The following is a 19079-nucleotide window of genomic DNA, read 5'->3' as shown; positions in this document are numbered from 1 at the left end:
TTGGCTTTAGGTTGATCTCCCGTAATGGACCACAGCGCATTATGCCATAAAAAGATTTTTAATAGAATTATTGATCAGTAACACCCAAAATAGGTTTTGCCAACTTTGAATTGACTAACAAGTAGCCTGTAACACTGACTGTGCTTGAAGACAAGACATCCCTGGTGCTTGTGTCATGGTGATGATGGCACAGTGGTGACTCCCACAAGATATTTAACGTAATTATACGAAGATGAACAAACTCGCCTAAAACTGATCATGTAAAGAATAGAAAGTGAAAATGTCTGGGGAAGCAATCACTGGATTTCAAACATTTGAGTGTATTCAAACTGAGCTGTATTCATATGATTTCCAGCAGAACATAGAACTGTCTCTTAGTTCGGCAAACACGCAAAAGTGTAGCTGCCGAGTGGTTAAATGTTGGGCAGATGATATTTATGCTTCACCTGTTTCTTGACATCCGGTGCTGGTGAGATGTTGCTGTTTGGTAAATGAGGCAGGTACTGTGCCTACAGAGAGAGACGGAGACAAACACACACACAAACTTAGAGTTAACAAAGATCGGACTACAGTTTGGTGGTGAATGGTGAAAGGTCAGGGTTACTGTGACCTTGCAGAAATTGGTCCAAGCGTGTACTCCAGTATGGAGTTTTGAAAATACAGTGCAACAATTGAAAGTCAAAAGCTAATCAATTTTCTTTGTGATCAGCAAATGTTACAGTCTTGCAGAATCAGACACCAAATAATCCTCAGAGGTGAATCTGTTATACTAAAAAAAAGCAGTATAAATAAGAGTATAGAGTATAAATAAATGGCCAAGATTTCAACCAGGCGAAGGTTGTATGACCAACTCAAGGAAAAAGCTGGCATAACATACGCACCCCTGCCTGTCTGCGTCGGCTGCCTTTGTCGTGTCGTCTTCCTGGGCGCTCACTCTCGCGGCCCCAGTTAGTTCCCCCTTCTTCCTGGAAATAAGGCAGCTCCAGCAGCTCTTCACAGGACAACCGGAGAGAGGGGTCCATCAGGAGGCACGACTGCTCACACAGACATGTACAGTGTTTATAAATTCTGACACATTAACCCAAAGAGTCAGATGACGACATGTCAGCCAATACTAATTCATTAAGCATAAGCTAATATTGCCCCAGCATATCTACCACACAGTGTTAAACTTCAACATACCTTCATAACCTGAAGGGCTTGAGATGACACACCGTGGAATCGCTTTTCCAACGGCTCCTACGAGCAAAAAAGAAAATGTTGAACGACTTCTCCTTTATCACACTTTCAGCACTTTTACATCATGTCATCGCTTTCCTACCGTTGTGTCAGGTTCAGGAATACTGACTCCACTGAAGAAAACGTTAGAGCGGAAGACCTGCTGGTGACGAGGGATCAGGTCACCTGACATCCGAAATGAAGAGTCATCAGAATTGTTATCCTGAGCCATCATTTGAATTCAGGTCTGCGTGTGTGTGTTTGGTAAATGGTTTGCAAACCTAAAATAGGTCACTTTGTAAATCACTCACTTGCTTTTACCAGAGTCCATTGACAAAAACAACAATTTCACTTCTAGAATTGGTCTGCAGTTCGTCTACTGCAGCCTCTTCCTGTAAGCTTGTGTTATAAAGCTGAAGTTATAAAATGACAATTAAACATCGGTAAGTTGTAACTCTGGTGTTGTTTTATGAAAGGTTTGCTTTTGTCAGTGGACTCTGCTCTGGGGAGAGTGACACAAGTTCATTATGTTATACTAGCCCATTTTTTTCCATTTCCTGTTTTATTTTGAAATGTACTTTTCAGGTGCTGTCTTCACTTCCTGCCCTCCTGTGTTGTTCCCACCCCTTTGATTACCTGCACCTGCCCCAATGTGTTCCACCTGTGCCTAATTGTCTCCCACTCACCTAGAGCATATAAACCTGCCCTTCCCTGAGGTTCTCTGACAGTTTGTCTCTGTCCTTATTCAAGTGTTGCAGCATTTATGTCCTCTGTCAGGTTCCCTGGTGTATTTAGACTGCAATTTGTCTGCTGTTTTTTTTGTTGTTGTTGTAGTTTTGGATACTTCTGCCATTGATTATCTTATTAAACCTCAAGTTTTTTTTCCCACTGACTTGTGCAATTCTGGGTTGTTCCTGCCACAGATACACATGTGTCTGCCTGCAGCTCTCTGTAAAGCACTAACTATGTGTACACTTAGCACTACCAGCACCTCATTCAACCCCAGTCTGTGCATGCATACCTAGAGTTTTTCTGATGAGGTAGAGCTGGTCCACATCAGACTTCCCGGGCCAGAGTGGATTCCCGTTGAGCAGCTCAGCAAAAACACAGCCCAGAGCCCACACGTCCACTGGAGGCCCATACTGAGTGTCCCCAACCAGCAGCTCAGGGGCTCGGTACCAGCGGGTCGCTACGTAGTCCGTGTAGTCGTCCTCTGGTCCCGCTGATTAAACCAGCACACAAAGAGATGGAGATGACTTGTACGGACACACACACACACTTAGAAACTGAATAATGAACACTAAATAACACATACATTGTACAGGAGGGGATTACAAGGCACGTTGAATGACTTGTTAATGTATGGTAACACAACACTGAAACCTAAGGCCGGGGAGGCTAAACAGAGACACACTACACAGAGGCAAACTAACTGGGTGAATGCTCCTCCTATGTGATGCATTTATAGAAACTGAAGTGTGGAGGCCCGTCAGCTGGGGATAATACAGGTTCCATGTTGAATAAGTCATTAGAGGCACATTAACACTAAATGCACATAAATGCCATGGCCTTCTGAGTGACCTACTCAGGATGCGGGCGAAGCCAAAGTCGCAGAGCTTGATGACTCCGGTTTTGGTCAGGAGGATGTTCTCTGGCTTCACGTCACGGTGGATGCACTGGAACATGAACACTCAGGATCAGGGACTTAGGAAAACATGATGTGCAGTTTCTGAGCAACAGAGGAGGTCATCATGGTCAATACAGAGAAGATGAAATCATGAGAGAGGTTTATATGACGAATGACAAAGTCCAAACTTGTCATTTACTAAACTAACCAACACACAAAATGAGTGAGAATCAAACAAGTTATAAATGTATCAAAATCAAAGAAACACATTGATTCAAATACCATGTACAATAAAGATATACTGACATTGTGCTTGTGGCAGAAGTTCACAGCCTGCAGCGTCTGCCACACTATGCTTTTCAGCTGAGCCTCGGGTACGCTGCAGAAAACGAGACACAAAGGAATACTGGTTGTCGTAAGAGAAACAAAACAAAAAAACAAAAGTTTTCTCATTCATCATCACAATGATTTCAAATAAAGAAACTCTTTATTTGCACAGTCCTCTCGTCACCCAGGTGACCTCCGGTCTGTCTCTAACAGCAACTGTGCCTTTTGTTTTCAGGAGCAGCTAGAGTTTCTGCCGCACAGCCTCACGACACAGAGAAGAAAAGAAATATTGACTGTCAGCAACTTGGCCTTGTAGCTTAGGTTTGCTGTTTTTGTTGCAAAAACGAAACTAATGTCATATTTAGTGACCACAGGTTGCATGAGGAATTTAACAACTGCTACTCAGTTGCACATCAGACTGTTGTACTTCACGTGACCTACCCTCGAGGGTGTTTGTCCAGCTCATTGAGGACCGTCTGTTCACAGAACTCAAACACCAAGTGAAGCCGTCTTTTCCTCCTGAACACCTCCAGCAGGTTGACCAGATTGACATGTTTCAGCTGCTGTGGGACCAACAGGACAAGATGAACACTTCCCATCAGCGTTTTACAGACAAAAATGATGGAAATCAAATCCACTGAGGTTACCTCACACGTGACAAATTATATAGCAATTTAATAATTGTAACTTAGGTTGTAAATGTAGAGAGTGGACTGCATGGTGTTTGGTGCCTTGGTGTTGTAGAAGCTGGGTTATTTAACCCATCAATTTAGTGTGTCCAGTTAACAATGACCAGTATGGATTGGTTACCTTGCTCAGGGGTATCCTTGACCTGGGGGGAATTTGAACTGGCAACCGTCCAGTTACAAGCCCAATTCCCTTCAACTGGGCCATGGGCACTTATTGCTACATGGTGTATTGTTTGTTTCATGCATAAGAGTTTTGTACCTCAGTGTAATTCACTACTGTGTACTGCAACAGGAACAAGGAACCCCACCTCTGTATTTTTGCCCATGCATGTTGTAGCTGTGTGCCTCCAGTTGTATTAGACATGAACTGATGCTATCGTGTGCTCGTACGATCGTCTCCTCTCACCTTCAGCATCCGTATTTCTCTCAGTGCTATCTTCTTGATGACTGGATCGTCCTCAGACTCCACAAACTTCTTGATTGCCACGATCTGGCCGGTATCTCTGTGTTTGCACTTGAACACCACGCCATAGGAGCCCTCTCCAATTTTGGCCAGCTTTTCATATTTCTCCATCAGTGCAAGTTTGTTGCTGTCACCTGTCAAAACCAGGTTCATAATAGTCACAATGTTCTTAGTTAACTGGTTTAACGATGGAGTATCATTTGGGAAGAAGTTTTTTTGTAGGCGCTACAACTTGAATAATGATTATTTTGTGTGTGTGTGTATAGCATGTACATGCCTAATGGACCATTACATAATAATAATAATAATAATAATAATAATAACATCAATCACAATGCACATACAGTATATTATAATGTTGTTATAATAACTGTGTAAAAAATGATTATATATTCACATGTACACATATAAATGAACAATATGATAATAATGATAATAAGAAGAATTTGATTCTTTAAACCAATTATTGATTAGTTGTTTGGTTTATATCTGAAATGTCCACAAAAGAGCAGACTTATTCACATTTAAGAAGCTGAAATATGTTGAATTTTCATTTTAAAAAACACATTTAAATAGATTAATCGTAGCAGTTCAAACTAATGTCTGGTTCTTCGTCTTCTATGTCACGAGCCAACATTATTAGAACCTATAACAGCAGAGAAGAAGACTCACCTGTGCTCAGCAGGGAGTCTGTAGAAGTGCCTCAAAGTAATCCGCAAAGCTGCATCTATGTGTGCAGACACTTTTCTCATAAATTCACAACATCAGCAGGGACTATTGATGGAGATCCTCTCTCTGTTTTACTCTTACTCTTGTCTGTCTCTTCGTCCTTGATGCCTACTGTCTACGCAGTGTCCTCCCCAGCACTTTTACTCCACTATCTATGACTTTGACTCTTCATTTTCGTCTTTCTTTGATTGCTCTTCATCGTGAAACGCTCCTTCGCAAACACACTAACTCAACATCACGATGTTTAACTTGCTCCCTTAGAAACGGCGAAAACAAGAGCAACAATGCTACGGTGAAGGCGTTCATTCACAAACCTGACTACGTCAGTTATAACACGTACAAGAATACACTTGCGTTGTATCCACGGAGACTGGCTACCGGAACAGGTGTAGTATCGAGTGTTTGACGTGTTTTATTTGCCGCAGCGCCCCCTTGTGGTTCGGTTTAGTGGAACTATATTTCGACAAGGAGACACAGCAGCGGCAGGTGAGGCAGTGACGCAGCCACCAGGTGTGTTTTCCTGCTAGCCTGGCATGCTAATAAAGCTAACAGCAACTTCAGTGACATATATCCATATATATGTCCTTATATCTGTAAACATAGCTTTTAAAATGGTTTCTCTGTTGTGTTATTAGACTACCGACATTTTGTCGAGCATTAATTAGTGTGAATTCAATGATAGGCTGGCAAAAATGCAGTTGTTATTTATAAATAAAACGGTAGTTAGCTAGGTTGTTTGGTTGGTTGGTTGGTAGGTAGGTATTGCCTTATTATGCTGATGTAGTTGAATGTATTATAAACATGAGCCATAAACCAGACAAACAACTGAACAGCTGCTTTTACCAAAAAGTTTGACTCATCTTGACTTGACTTGCCTCCTCATGACCACACTGGAATCTCAGTGGCCCACAGGTCATTTGAGTTTGAGACCCCTGCTCTATATTAACTCTTATATAACTATATATGCACTGCAGTACTAGTTAATACAAGCTGTTTGGAGCTACAGCATAATGTCATTTTACCACAGATGTGAAATGTGCAGGACTAGCTCTGATGTGGTAACATGACTCATTATATATCTGCTCTCTTTGTTGACTGTGAACATTTTTTTCCTCCCAGCGTCCTCCCTTGGCTCGTCTAATGGGACCCTTTGCAGAATCGCATGTAGGACTTCAAGGTGAATGGTGGGAAAGCAGACCTTGTTGCACTCAAGTGTTCAGAGACACACAGACACCAGAGGTGCTGGCATCGAAGCCATGTGGCAAAGGTTATGAAATGCCCCATGGCAGACTGGTAAGATTTGTTGGAGTCAGTGAGGCACCAGAGTTGTTGTGCTCAGGTACTGCTGTTAAAACACCAATTTAGAATAAATAAGATAGGCCAGAATGTTTACTAAGCTCACGTTAGCACATATGTTTATATGTTTGCACATGATTGTGTATTGATTAGTAAATGAATTGCCAACTACTTTGTTAATTGATAAATATCTTAAATTAAAACATAGTATTTGATTTCAGCCTCTTAAATGTTATGATTTTCTTTGCTCCTCTTTGAGAGTTAATTGAATATTTTCGTGGACAAATATTTTTGAGGACTTAATCATTTTAAGGTATTTTATTGACTCGTAATTACAATATACATATTGATTATATGAGGGAAAATTCAAACATGAGGCAAATGTTATACCATTTTAGACCATCAGGTGGCAGTACACATCCATTAAAGCTCCGGCAGACCTACATAACAAGATAAGTGACAGTAATAGTTGTTGACATAACAACCCTCATTTTAATCACTACAACGTATCATTAATGGTAAGTCAGTGAGATAGAGCTGATGTCACTGTGGGAATAACATTTATGCTGGTATCGTAGGGGATTTTTGCCTTAAGTTTCCTTATGGTAAATGTCACCATTCTTTAAAACTTTCCCAGTGAATGGAAAACAATAGACGCCCATGTGAAACACATTTAGCAAAAACATAAAAAAAAAAACCTAAGACTACAATGGCAATTTACTATGTTCATTTCCCTGTTGAATCATCCCTCAGACAGGGGCGAGATGAGTGAAACCATCAACAGTTTGTTTTAGTCTGGCCCTCCTTTTTGAAAATATACAATCCAACCTCTAAAAAAAACCCAGACCTTGGAGGGTGCATCACATGGTCCTGCCCTGTTGGCTCTCCATGACTTGAAATTCACCAGTCTACTTTTAGACCAGCTTGTGCTTCAGTACTCTCCTCTGGCAGGCATTCACCTTCTCAACCACCAGGTAAATGTGGCGGTCATCTGGCTAGACACTAGATGCCATGCAAGGCTTGTTGTCAGTCATTCTTCACAGCCTCAGTCTCAGACAGGCCAGAAGAGTGTGAGTGAGCTAGTGCCTCTAATATCAGTAATGTAATTCAGCACGTTCAGTTCCTGGCTTCCTGATGTGGATGGGAGGCAGGCAGCAGAACTCTGTTAAACAGCAGATGTTTTACACTGTAGCCGTTACCCTCATTTCCTGGGCGGAGAGCTCCTCGCTCTATTAGACAAGTAACAGGAACCAGAAAAAGAGAGTGAGAGAAAGAGAGAGAGGGAGTGCAGAGGAAAAGTTAGCCGAGCTTAGAGCTCCCACAAATCACTTTGTCACCAGCAAGCTCTGACAAGCACCAGAAAAGAGGGAGCGCAGAAGTAGAAAGGCAGAGGTGTGAATAGGGAGTTGTGTCAGAGGAGGCTCAAGAGGGGAGGTGTGAGGAAGCTGTGACGTGCAGAAACGAGGTGATACCGATGGATGGATAGAAAGTGGACACAGACGGGGCTGCAATCTGATTCCTAAAGCAGCGTGAGCTGAGTGGGACTGTTACAGTTGCTGTTGTTGTCATTGCTGCTGCTGTGTCTGGATGGTACGGTCATTTAAAGGGAAGGTTTGTCAAGCTTGGTAATTTATATTTTCTAACTGGAGGACAGCTGATCATTGGCAGACGGAGAGATTTGATAGCGTCCCGCGCACTAACATACTATTGCATTTGAGAATGAGGACACATTTATAGAGGGACAGCTGCTCTGTCTGTGAAACAGGCATGAGTTGGAGGTGTTGAAAGCAACTTCTGGTGAACTACAGCTGTACACTGATCACATGCTGTTACTGCGAAAAAGAGGTAGTCAGAGTGGAGAGCGTTAACAAGTTTGTCACATTTTTCTCTCTGAAGGGACAGTTCTTATTAACTTGACTGTGTATGCTTTTTGAATAAGATTGAAGATTCTCTCACTCTATTTTACTTTTACTCCCTTCTCTGTGGACACTCGATCATCGCTTGGTTGACTCAAAGCCCCTGAGAGTTGTATCTTGGCTGTAAAGGAAGTAAGAGGTCATCTGATCAAACTTCACTAACAGAGAAAAAGGAAGGTTGTTTAGGACAGATCACTGCTGTCCTCTCTTTTACAGAGACATTTACAAAGGCATTAGATGTTACATTCATGTTCAGAATACCTCTTAATCTCCTCTGAGAAGCCTTGTTTTAGTAAGTAAATTCTGACAGTTGCTCTTCATTTTGCTGTGTGTTTTACTGCTTCATTCAGACCGTGAGCTACATGGCACTGTGCTGACACGTGGAGTAAGGATTTGTTTTAGCTGTTCTGTAAGTACCAAACCTGCTTAGTTGAGTGTTTCCGTGCTGGTTGGTTGTTTTGGACTGACCGTGTTAAATAGACTTGGAGGTGTTTACCTACATGCTTGGATGGACTCTGTTGGCATTTGACAGCTCCATTCTGAACTCCTTCAGTGTCTGGGACGTCACAGTTACCTGTTTGGCTGAGTCAGAGGTTGGCTCGTCATTTGATGTCTGTCTGTTCTGCACTGGGATTCTCTCCACCTGCTTCTATGCAAACAAGTCACAGGCGCTAGGTGGTTTTCACAGCAGTGGCGCTGGTAGTCCTGGACTTTCAGGACTCTCCACACTGCCTTAATTGTTCTGCTGTGTGTAAACAGCACCTTTCCACGGTGGAGTGATTCACTGTTCCCTAAGCATCGGAGGCAGCTAGTGAAATAGAAAAAGCAAGGGAGGATTTGCCAAAAACCACTCACATAATTTCTAACAGTGAGATTGGTACCATGAAGCTGGCACTGTTGATGCTCATGGTTGTGTACACGGTGGGCAATGTAAGCAGCATGTCTACATGTCAGACAGTGGACCTTGAGATGGTGAAGAAAAAACGCATTGAGGCCATTAGGAGCCAAATCCTCAGCAAACTGCGTCTGGCAAAGGAGCCTGAGCCGGAGCAGGCGGGAGACAAGGAGGAGATTCCCTCCGCTATGCTCTCCCTCTACAACAGCTCCAAGGAGATGCTGAAGGAGCAGCTGACAGAGGTCCAAACAGACATCTCCACAGAGCAGGAGGAAGAGGAGTACTTCTCCAAGGTGCTCCACAAGTTCAACATGACCAGTGAGTACCACAGAACTCACATCTAAGTAATGTACACACATGGGCACCCGTTGTTGCGAATAAAGACAGACTACGTCAAGTCTGTGATTTAAACTCTGTTATTCTCAGGCACACACTCGCACAGTGGAGATACACTGTGTCCATTCTTTAGTAATTTTTTCCAATCTGCAATAACAACTATTGCACATGGATGTATTGTCAATTTGTTGGCCAACCACATCTCAGCATAATAATGAAATGTAGTGTACAAGAAACCTGACATTTTCTTACTAATATAAATCAGAACAATGCAAAAAAAAACACTCCTATTTCCGTTGGGGTCTTCAGGAGAACGAAATGTAGTGATGCCACTTTGATACCACTTTTTTCTAATGTTGGACATTAACGATGCCACTCTAAGCCCGATATCAGCCATTTTTATCCCTTTAAAACAACTAAGCTGTTAATAACACAGCTGTGCTGATACTCCAACACACATGTATTCACATTCTGGTCACATGATTGTAGTGGCGTGATGTTTGTGACATGTGATTATATAAGTTTATAGGTGCATAACAAAAAAACTTATCTGTAGTTGGTTTTAAAAGTAAAAGATAGGAATACACTCGATATACAGACCACTGTATCGATATAAAATGTGTATGAACCAATCAGTGTCCCATCTTAAATGTTGTAAAATGATTTAATGATGCTGCTGTGGTGTTCCCCTCCTCACAAGCAACTCTTGTGGGAGTTGATATCAAGTGGCTCTTGACAAATAGCAGACAAAGTCTGTATTAAATAAAGAATTGTATTACATCGAGTCGAATCAAATCAAACCCAATCATACTGAATTGAATTTCGTCCCCTACTAAAAATAATTGTGCCTCTAAAGGAGACATGCAAACACTTTTCTGATATACGATGAAGTGATTATGACCAGTATTGAATTGTAGTTACTTGAAAACTTTATTTATACATATAATGAAAAAAGTACACACCAAAACCTTAAACCTAACTGTCCTACAATTCTAGTTGGTTTTAAAAACTATGAAAATAATGAATTTGTTATTCCACTTGTACAGTAGACCCTGCAGTACAAAGCCATAGTGGCCACGGCCCAAATTAATCATTGTTTGCCTAATGGGTTTTTGTGAATTCCAATCTCATCCATAAATTCCCTGAACACGTGTATCCCTTCTGATCTCCACCCAACATCTTCAGGCAACCAGAGGAGTTCAGAGATCACAGGCGTTACAAGTTAGTAGGACTGAGAGTTGCATCTGGTCTGATGCTCTGCGTTGCTCTCATGGCATCCACAGCTTTTTTACTGCTTTATTAGCGCTGTTTGTTTGGCTAGCCTGCCTATGCTGTTTGTTCAGCCAAAATGGTTTTTGGCTGTAATTTTGCAATGACTCTTGAGCTATTATGATAAACATATTTTTCTCTGGTTTTGTGTCTTTGCTCCATTGTTCTCTACATGCCTACACTGCTCACCCTATCAGGCAGGCATCCACACTACCCTTCTTTTATTCACCACTTCAAAAGAAAGACTTTGGTGGATGGACCGTGCTTGAGAGCCCAAAATGGAGAACAAAGCAACTTTCAGACCGAAGGGGCATGATTTTGTTCTGCTTAGATGCAATCCAAAGAGAGGGGAAAATAGAAAAATGAGATTAAAGACAACATGAAATGTACTCCTTCACCCTCACTCTGTCTCCCTCTCTCTTTCATTTTCTGTCCCTTGGGGACTGGGGGTTTCCTGAAACCTGAGCATTGGGTTCTCCCTTACTTATTCTGTCACCTGTTCTCCATCATATCTTTCTCTTTCTTTTTGACTATTTTTATTTAATATTTATGCCTCTCTGCCCTTGATTACCTATCCCTCCCTCGCTCTTCTCCCCTCTTGCCTCTCTCTGCTGAGTTTCCTGAGCCTATTATCAGTGTGTTTGCAGCGTGTTTGTGACAGGGTAGCTTGGCAGGAAGGAAATCAGGCTGATGGCCACTGAGATCTTGACTGACTCAGGTCCGGTTTAAGCAGTGCCCATGGGGAGCAATGTGTTTCCTACCTCTGTGGAATGCCAGAGAACACCCCTCTGCAGCCTTAGTCCTCTGTGCAGCCCCTTAAAACAGCCTTATCCCTCAGTGTGTCTTCTTAAACGGAGCCAACCTTCCCACACTGGGAAAGGGAGAAAGCCAAGTGCAATTGCAATTATTAAAAAAAAGAAAAGCTCAGCCCTTATTTGAGTATGTGTGGGAGGGAGGCAATCCAACTTCTGCTGGGAAGTAAATGAGAGATGACTTTATTTTAACAGAGTAATTTAAGTAGACTCCCACTGGAAAGAAAGTTTTTCGAATATTCATCAACTGTCTTTTTCATTTGTGGCTTTTTTTTTTTTTACTGCACAACTCACTTTCCTTATATTACAAAACAAGCTGTAAGGATACACAGTTTTACGCACAGCATGTTCTAGCTTAATTGTTTTAACCTCGATTGTGGTAACTTTGTGGTGGATGAGGCTAAATTCCTGCTGTCAGTTAGCAGTAACACCCTTTCTAGAAACTCACACAAATTGACCTCTTGTTTCAAAAATGGTCCAAATGTTATTTAGCTCATTTTCCTAGTTTGGAAACGAGCCACTTTATGCCGTTCAGCACTGGAATTAGCTCATGACTGCAGGTTGATGGTTACATTTAATAGAGAATAAAGCTGCTAACACCCTATGAAGGAGAAGAATGGCGACCAGGGTCAGACGCTTCATGTGTAAAACAGGGTGAGGTGGAGAAACAAGACATTGACGAGTGGGATGTGGGAAGGTGGAGCTGAGTATATGGAGGAGGCAGGTATTTAGCCTGTTGCTGGAATCTGGTTCCTCCCACTGGTAATTACAGGCCTGTCTCTCTACCTGTTACAACAGCTGTCCTGCGGATAGGACACAAATCTCCCCCCACACCCATGTTAGTATACTGGATCTTTACCCTTATCTGGGAGAGCGAGGCCTTATCTCAGCTGTTCATGGGGAAGACAAGAAAGTTTACACTTTGTTGTGTTTCGATCACACTGCACTGTGAAAACTATGCTACAAGAAAGAATAAAGCTTTTACTTTAATTGAACTGCCGCAGCCACCGTGCCTCTTTGGGGAGGTGACTTAATTTCCTGTTTCATAAACACTTTGTTAACCCGTAACACATTTATCACAGTTTACTTAAACTAGCTGGAGATGAGGACTTTCCGTGCTCGGCGTTGCTTGGTACGCCGCTGCCAGGTCATCTCACTCTCCACATACGGTACGCAGTTATGGCACTCCTGTCTTTCCATTCATGTTCTTACAACCGAACATTTGACTCTGCTCTGGGTGGGACCACTGAAATGTCATCTCGTTTCCCTTTGCACTCCACACCAGCGCTTTTCACTTTCAGTTTGGCGTCAATACAAGGGCTGAAACACTAGCTATGCAGCAGAACAGATGGTGATGCTGCTAAATGATACACAAGCAGCCTTGATACGGAGGATCCTGGTACAGCTTTGATCGACTATGCAACACAAATATGTGAGGTGGGGTTGTAGCTGCTGTCATAGAGCAATTCCTGGATCTGAGAGTTTAGCATCTTGGCTTTGGCAGGCTACAGCAACGTCTAGTGTTTGGGCTTGGGTCACACCCCAGGCTCCAAATTTCTCTACACTTACACTCCCCCACACCTCACCTCATATCATATCTTGTTGTTTTTTTTTGCATTGAGCCTGTCCTACCTCCTTCATCTGCCTCCACTCACTCTCCCTGCACAGCGTTTCTCTCGCTCAATCATTCACCTTCCCGTGCTTATCTTCGCACTTCTCAATCTGACTAAATCCTCCTGTAATGTAACATTCATAGATGTGTGGTGTTAAAGCCTTCAGTAGCTCTGCTCTGTTCTCTGTCAAGCTCTTTGTGGGGAATGTTCCTGCTGTCATGATATGGGCAGGCAAAGGAAGAAAAGTTGCTTGTATGGGAAACTTTAAGAAAACAAAAATGATCTTTATGGTCAACTTTACAGCAGCTGGAAGAGATGAGTGTTTGGCTGCAGTCATGATTATTGAGTAATACTGTGAATCTTGCGATTCCTTTCCATGAATGTGTAGACAGATTTATGAAAAACATGTTTGAAACAACCTTTTATGATGAAAGGCAGAGTAATAAACAGCTGGATTAAATGTTTTAGACATTTCTCAAATACAGAGTATAGTCGAAAAAAAGAATCATGTCTGTGTTTTTTTTTTTTTACAAACCTGATTCTTTGACCCTCATGCCCTATATTCTATTGCCAAGCAAAATGCTATGTTTTTATGTCAAAGTTAGTGCATTTGTGACTTAAAACTATACCACCAGTGCTCCACTACCCCTCAATGACCACAAAACTGATTGTCTGACACCAAAATTACTTCTCACCTTCTGGTTCTGATGTTTTAATCAGTAAACCCAAATGAAGAAATTAGTGATCTGTTAATGAGTTTTTAAACGTGTAGTTTCTGCTCACAGAGTCTTGAGTCAGTGTGTTCTTATTATTTATTATAAAGAAAATCACATGCAATGTTTAAAGCAAAAAAACAAGCAAAGCTTTAAAAAAAAAAAAAAAATCTGGTTATGTTTTCCAAAGTCCATCGAGAACATGTGGGTAGAACTGATCCATCTCCATTAATTACCCTGTTCGTCTCAATAGATTAAATGCTCTCTGTGTAAGAAAAGTCTTATTCTTTTCCAAGTCTATTTAGCCCCAATGTGGTTAGTGGAACAGATAGGCCATGTGCAATGAGAGATTAGAACCACATTTCTTATTATTGAGTTTCTTTCTGTCTACTTATTTGGTCGTCATATGTGTGAGGAACTGACATTATATGAATGCATTTATTTAGCTTTATTAGCTTCATGTTTATACGGGAATTGAGTATTAGATTATTAAATACTAATAACAAGCATATAAGATCATGTGAGCTTTTTTTTGTTTCTTTCTTTCTCCAACAATTGATACAATTGTCTTGTCTGAAATGTTGTAAGTAATTGCCCCTTTTTAAATCAACAGGTAAAAATGACACATATGACAAGAACTCCAAAAGCATCCCAATGTTCTTCAACATCGCTAAGATACGGCAAAGTGTCGGGGATTACCGCCTGCTGACCAGCGCAGAGATGCGGATGCTTATCACAAAAACTAACATACCGGCAAAGTCTGAGCAGCGGGTGGAGCTGTACCGCGGTCTGGGGACCTCGGCCCACTACCTTGCTTCCCGCTTCATCAATAACGATCTAAAAGACAAGTGGTTATCCTTCGATGTCACTGAGACCCTGCAGACCTGGCTTAAAGGGACTGGTAGGTTACAATAAACTTGGGTAGCTTATCTAGTGATCTAGTAGATCATTGACTTTTATTGAACAGGTTGTAATTTATGTCTCACCAGAGGACGAGCAGGGTTTCCAACTTCGGCTCTTCTGTGGATGCAGCGGGACGGACCAAACTATGGAGAGTGGCTTTATGTTTTCCATCTCTGGGATCACGATTGGGAGGGGAGACTTACAAAAGGTACAACAGTTGAACCAGCAAGTGCCCTATATCCTGACCATGTCCATCCCTCAAAACGTCAGCACCCACCTCACCTCCTCCCGCAAAAAACGCTCCACAGACGGGAAGGACACATGTACTGCGTAAGTATTTTTAAGCGCTGCCAGGAGCGCTAACCAGCAGGGAAGCTTCCCTCTCCTTGGCAGCGAGAAGTAAAGTCTAAAACAAAAGGCCAAACATTCTTGTTTATTTGCCTTACAAATCTGTGGCTTCACAACCTGCCTCTCAGTCACACACATGCTGACTCAGAGCAGAGCTGCCATGTGAGACAGCCCATCGTCATTGGGGTCCAGTGTCTTACTTGCTCAAGGGTTTCAAACCACAAACCCTGGCCTCTGAGCCACAGCCACAGTTGGAGCACTGGCTCAGTGCTGTCAGGAGACACTTTGTATTTAGCTCTTCAGTTTTGATCTTTCATTTTTTTCCTGTAGGTTAACAGCTGCAGTTCACACACTGATGAGATATATGAATATCTACATTAAAACTATCCTTAGCTGTAGAACTGACCGCTTTAACCATGGACCATCCGCTGGGTCCTCACCTTCCTTCTTTTCCTGTCTTCTCTTATGCAGTCAGACAGAGACCTGCTGCGTGCGAAACTTGTATATTGACTTCAGGAAAGATCTGGGCTGGAAGTGGATACACAGGCCGACGGGCTACCATGCCAACTACTGCATGGGCTCCTGCACCTACATCTGGAACGCCGAAAACAAATATTCTCAGGTAGAGTGCCGCACCTCACCGGAGAGTGAGCGACCACAGTAAACATCAACATGTTAGTGCTGACACAGAGTGTTGCTTAAAGCCCCGCTGTGCCAAAGTATGGCCTCAGAGAAGTTCTAGTGAAGTCCCGCATCACTTTTATTTGGTCTCAGTTGTGTTTTCTGGGCAAATTTACTGAAATTCATGTTTAAAACAATTCATCACAGGTAGTTTACCGTAAAGGAGACTTTAATGCATATTACAAATAATAAAGTAAAGCTGAGGAAGGAGATATTTAGGTATTGTTGATCAATAATTTTCTAATAACATTTCAGGTTAATGTAATTTGAGTGATCTGAGAGAGAACTAGACCTTTGCATCCATTTAGGATCTTGGGTAAAACCAATCAAAGTCCAGTTCAGAGAGAGAGGGTCCTACTATTGGCTGCTCTAGTCCCCTCCGTTGAAATGTTTCTTATCCAATACAAACAAATGCCTGTGCTTCAAATCAACCTTAAACCCTAACCCTAAACCTTTTTTGAAAGAAGCTAAAAAGAGAGTCAGACAATAAACATAGTAAAGTGCTTCATGGATGGGGGCTTCATTCCAAAACAATAGTTTTTAAAGGTCCAAGGTCTCCAGACACATGTCCATCACCTATCCACTCAGGCATCCATCGGACATTAAATGTCTATTGTGTAAGACTTAGTGACAAAGAGGACTCCTCTGCTCATCCCTCCTTGTCCTTAGTGCACAAGGGAACTATGGTGGTCTTTGTGTACCAGAATGGATGATGATCTTATTAATTGACGCAGTAAGCTTCAGCTTCAAAACATGAAACCCATGCCATGATTTGCTGCTGTGTTTATCCAATTTCTGTCAAAAGATCCTCCTAAATGTTTCACACTTGGTTTTTAATATCCCGGCGATGAGGCTCAAGTATCAGCTATTTTTCTAGCCATTTTTCTTACTAAAGCTTTAATCGGACATAAAACTAACGAAGATTTATCCACCAGCCAAGACCACGGGTTTAACTCCCTTGTCTATTCCAGTTGCTCTGGCACATGTCATGTCTGTAATGAAACTCTGGGCTAACTTCTTTGTGTTCTCCTGTGTTTTCCATCATGTTAATTGTTTACAGATTTTGGCTCTGTATAAGCATCATAACCCCGGAGCCTCTGCCCAGCCTTGCTGCGTTCCCCAGGTTCTGGAGCCGCTGCCAATCCTCTTCTACGTGGGCAGGCAACACAAGGTACCTTCAGTATACTGTCCCACAGCCAAGTGAAATGTTTGCAGGGCATTTTTTTTTAGGCGAAAGGAACACTTTCGGGGGATTTATCACACGGTCATAACACTGTCATTTTCACTTTTTAGGTGGAACAGCTGTCCAATATGATTGTGAAATCTTGCAAGTGTAGCTAAAAATACAGCAGCCCCTTGTCAAAGACATGCAGAGATGGAAGGAGACATGTTTGAGACCACAGACGCAAGGACGTAAAGGGGATGAGGAAAATGAAAAGTCATCTGGATCAATGTGGCCAAGCTTTCTTCCAGTGAGCTCTGTCATTTTCATGCTGGAAGCACACCAAACCATGGACTGTTTTACATAGATATAGATAATATTTTTTAAATGTGGATATACTTTTTTTCTTCTTTGCAAAACTGTCTGTCTGGAAATGAATTAATTTATTTGTTGGTTGGACAGATGTTGTGTGTTGTTTAAATGTGTGTCAGTTTTGACGTGGAAAAAAAAAAAAAAAAAAAAAAGAATTGGATAAAAGAGGCCAAAGGACATGTGGACCAAAATGACCAGAGAAGAACATGTGCTTTCACATGTCTGATGATTGTGTCTGTTTGCTGCGTTATCTCCCTGAAGAGGTCATAGTTAATGGTGCTAAATCCCAGGTATGGAAAACAGAGGTTGTTGGGGTTTTCCTGGACAATAAATGCAGCAGGTGTTTTTGGAGCGAGCTCCGCCGTAAAAAAAAAGGGACGACAGACGACCGCAGGGACAGTCCAACCTGGGGGAACTCCCCCTGACTGAAAGGCTGCTGCATTCAGCCAAGTGGACCAAGTCCGTCAGTTTTACTTTGTTTTTTCAACTCACATGATTTTTTTCCTCAGGCTGTTAGAACCTTGGCTAATATCGCTGGTTGTAAGAGTGATGACACCGTGTTTTTGTTTTCCCTCTTGGAATTTACATCCAGTTTGTTGTCTTTAGATGGTCACGGGTCGGAGAATGTGGTTGTGGTGTTGGTTTTTAGGGAAGAGCCATTCAAGACTTGATACACGCACTCTGTTTTTTTTTTGTTTTTTTTTACTGTAGTAAATTAAATTCATTGCCTTTGATTTCAGGATAACATTTCGCTTTCGTCTGTAGTGTGACGCCGTTTGCACAACTCAGTGTCCAAATAAATATTTCTCTTCAGTTTACCGTCTTTTATAGTGCACTTACCATTTAAAATTTGTATCTGTAAATATTTTAAAAAAGTTACAATAAACATTGATGTTAAATTATCACGTCAGAAGGAAAGATTTTGTGACTGCAATGTAAAACCACATGTGATGTTTCCACTTGTCAGAGAGGCCTGTGTTGTGTCAGTGTGTGTGTGTGTGTGTGTGTGTGTGTTGCACTTGTCAGTGCATGTATGTGTATGTGTTTTCATTTCGGGCAGAGAACATTTTTACTAAATGAGCAAAACACAAAAATGTGAATGCAAGGTTTTATCTTGTTTGTTGTAGACATGTCTGCATCTACAAAACAAAACAAATAACTTTATATGAAAGTGGAATATGAGACTGTGGCTCAGCACTGGTTTTTAAGGCCCTCACCTGCTCACATCTTTTTTTAGTGTAAGGCTCCTCTTCATCTTTAATGTCTCTCATTACCCCGCTCAGCATGCACACGCTCCTTTTAGCAAATCCTGTAAACCCCACTTGTGCAATTAGCAATGACCAAAGTCAGAAAAGAGAGATTCACCAGTGGAAAAGTGTGGGTGTGTGCCAGGTGTGTGGTCTATTTCTGGGCAACCCTGTTTACTCTGGACGACTGTAGCTCAGCTGAAGAAGAGCAGTGAGCTCTGCCTCCGCTCAGAGCTAAGCCAGCGCCAGAATTCCCGCAAACACAAGCCCCGTTCTTGGCACCTGAAGGGATGCACACCTTAGCAACATTTCTTCTTTTTTACTATCTCCATGCACCTTGTCTTCCCCCACCCTGTCAGCCCCACCCCTCTCCCTGCAGTACTCAGGGGATTACTGGCAGCCCACGAGGCTGAATTGGGAATGAAGAGAGCAGGTCCAGACCCGTTGGTAAGTCCCAGACTTA

The 19079-nt window shown here is 42.1% G+C and overlaps 2 protein-coding genes across 2 annotated transcripts; one reads left to right on the top strand and one right to left on the bottom strand.

Moving 5' to 3' along the window:
• Positions 1-39: 39 nt before the first annotated feature.
• LOC122773575 (cyclin-dependent kinase-like 1) lies at positions 40-5373 on the bottom strand. The gene is made up of 10 exons (XM_044032346.1): positions 4997-5373; positions 4268-4458; positions 3614-3735; positions 3152-3224; positions 2804-2894; positions 2240-2440; positions 1322-1404; positions 1183-1239; positions 882-1034; positions 40-509 (listed from the first exon to the last, which is right to left on the bottom strand). The coding sequence occupies exons 2-10, from the start codon at positions 4433-4435 to the stop codon at positions 414-416; spliced, it is 1044 nt and encodes a 347-aa protein (XP_043888281.1). The 5' UTR covers positions 4436-4458; positions 4997-5373; the 3' UTR covers positions 40-413.
• Positions 5374-5512: 139 nt separating this feature from the next.
• tgfb1a (transforming growth factor, beta 1a) lies at positions 5513-18274 on the top strand. The gene is made up of 7 exons (XM_044032345.1): positions 5513-5563; positions 6173-9478; positions 14517-14804; positions 14893-15136; positions 15626-15776; positions 16896-17006; positions 17129-18274. The coding sequence occupies exons 2-7, from the start codon at positions 9148-9150 to the stop codon at positions 17174-17176; spliced, it is 1173 nt and encodes a 390-aa protein (XP_043888280.1). The 5' UTR covers positions 5513-5563; positions 6173-9147; the 3' UTR covers positions 17177-18274.
• Positions 18275-19079: the final 805 nt, after the last annotated feature.

The sequence above is a fragment of the Solea senegalensis genome, linkage group LG8 (genome assembly GCF_019176455.1).
Source record: "Solea senegalensis isolate Sse05_10M linkage group LG8, IFAPA_SoseM_1, whole genome shotgun sequence".
Lineage (NCBI taxonomy): Eukaryota > Metazoa > Chordata > Actinopteri > Pleuronectiformes > Soleidae > Solea > Solea senegalensis.
Note: the sequence above shows the minus strand (reverse complement) of the source record. Positions and strands in the feature narration are given on the sequence as shown.

What these genes read in the sequence shown, in the direction of transcription:
- LOC122773575 (XM_044032346.1), bottom strand. Translation starts at nt 4,435, where the DNA reads ATGGAGAAATATGAAAAGCTGGCCAAAATTGGAGAGGGCTCCTATGGC. An exon ending in CCTCATCAGAAAAACTCTAG is followed by an intron (nt 1,405 to 2,239) that starts GTATGCATGCAC and finishes TTCGGATGTCAG; the next exon opens with GTGACCTGATCCCTCGTCAC. An exon ending in GCCGACGCAGACAGGCAGGG is followed by an intron (nt 510 to 881) that starts GTGCGTATGTTA and finishes CTCTCTCTGTAG; the next exon opens with GCACAGTACCTGCCTCATTT.
- tgfb1a (XM_044032345.1), top strand. Translation starts at nt 9,148, where the DNA reads ATGAAGCTGGCACTGTTGATGCTCATGGTTGTGTACACGGTGGGCAAT. An exon ending in GGGAAGGACACATGTACTGC is followed by an intron (nt 15,137 to 15,625) that starts GTAAGTATTTTT and finishes TCTCTTATGCAG; the next exon opens with TCAGACAGAGACCTGCTGCG. An exon ending in CCGAAAACAAATATTCTCAG is followed by an intron (nt 15,777 to 16,895) that starts GTAGAGTGCCGC and finishes AATTGTTTACAG; the next exon opens with ATTTTGGCTCTGTATAAGCA.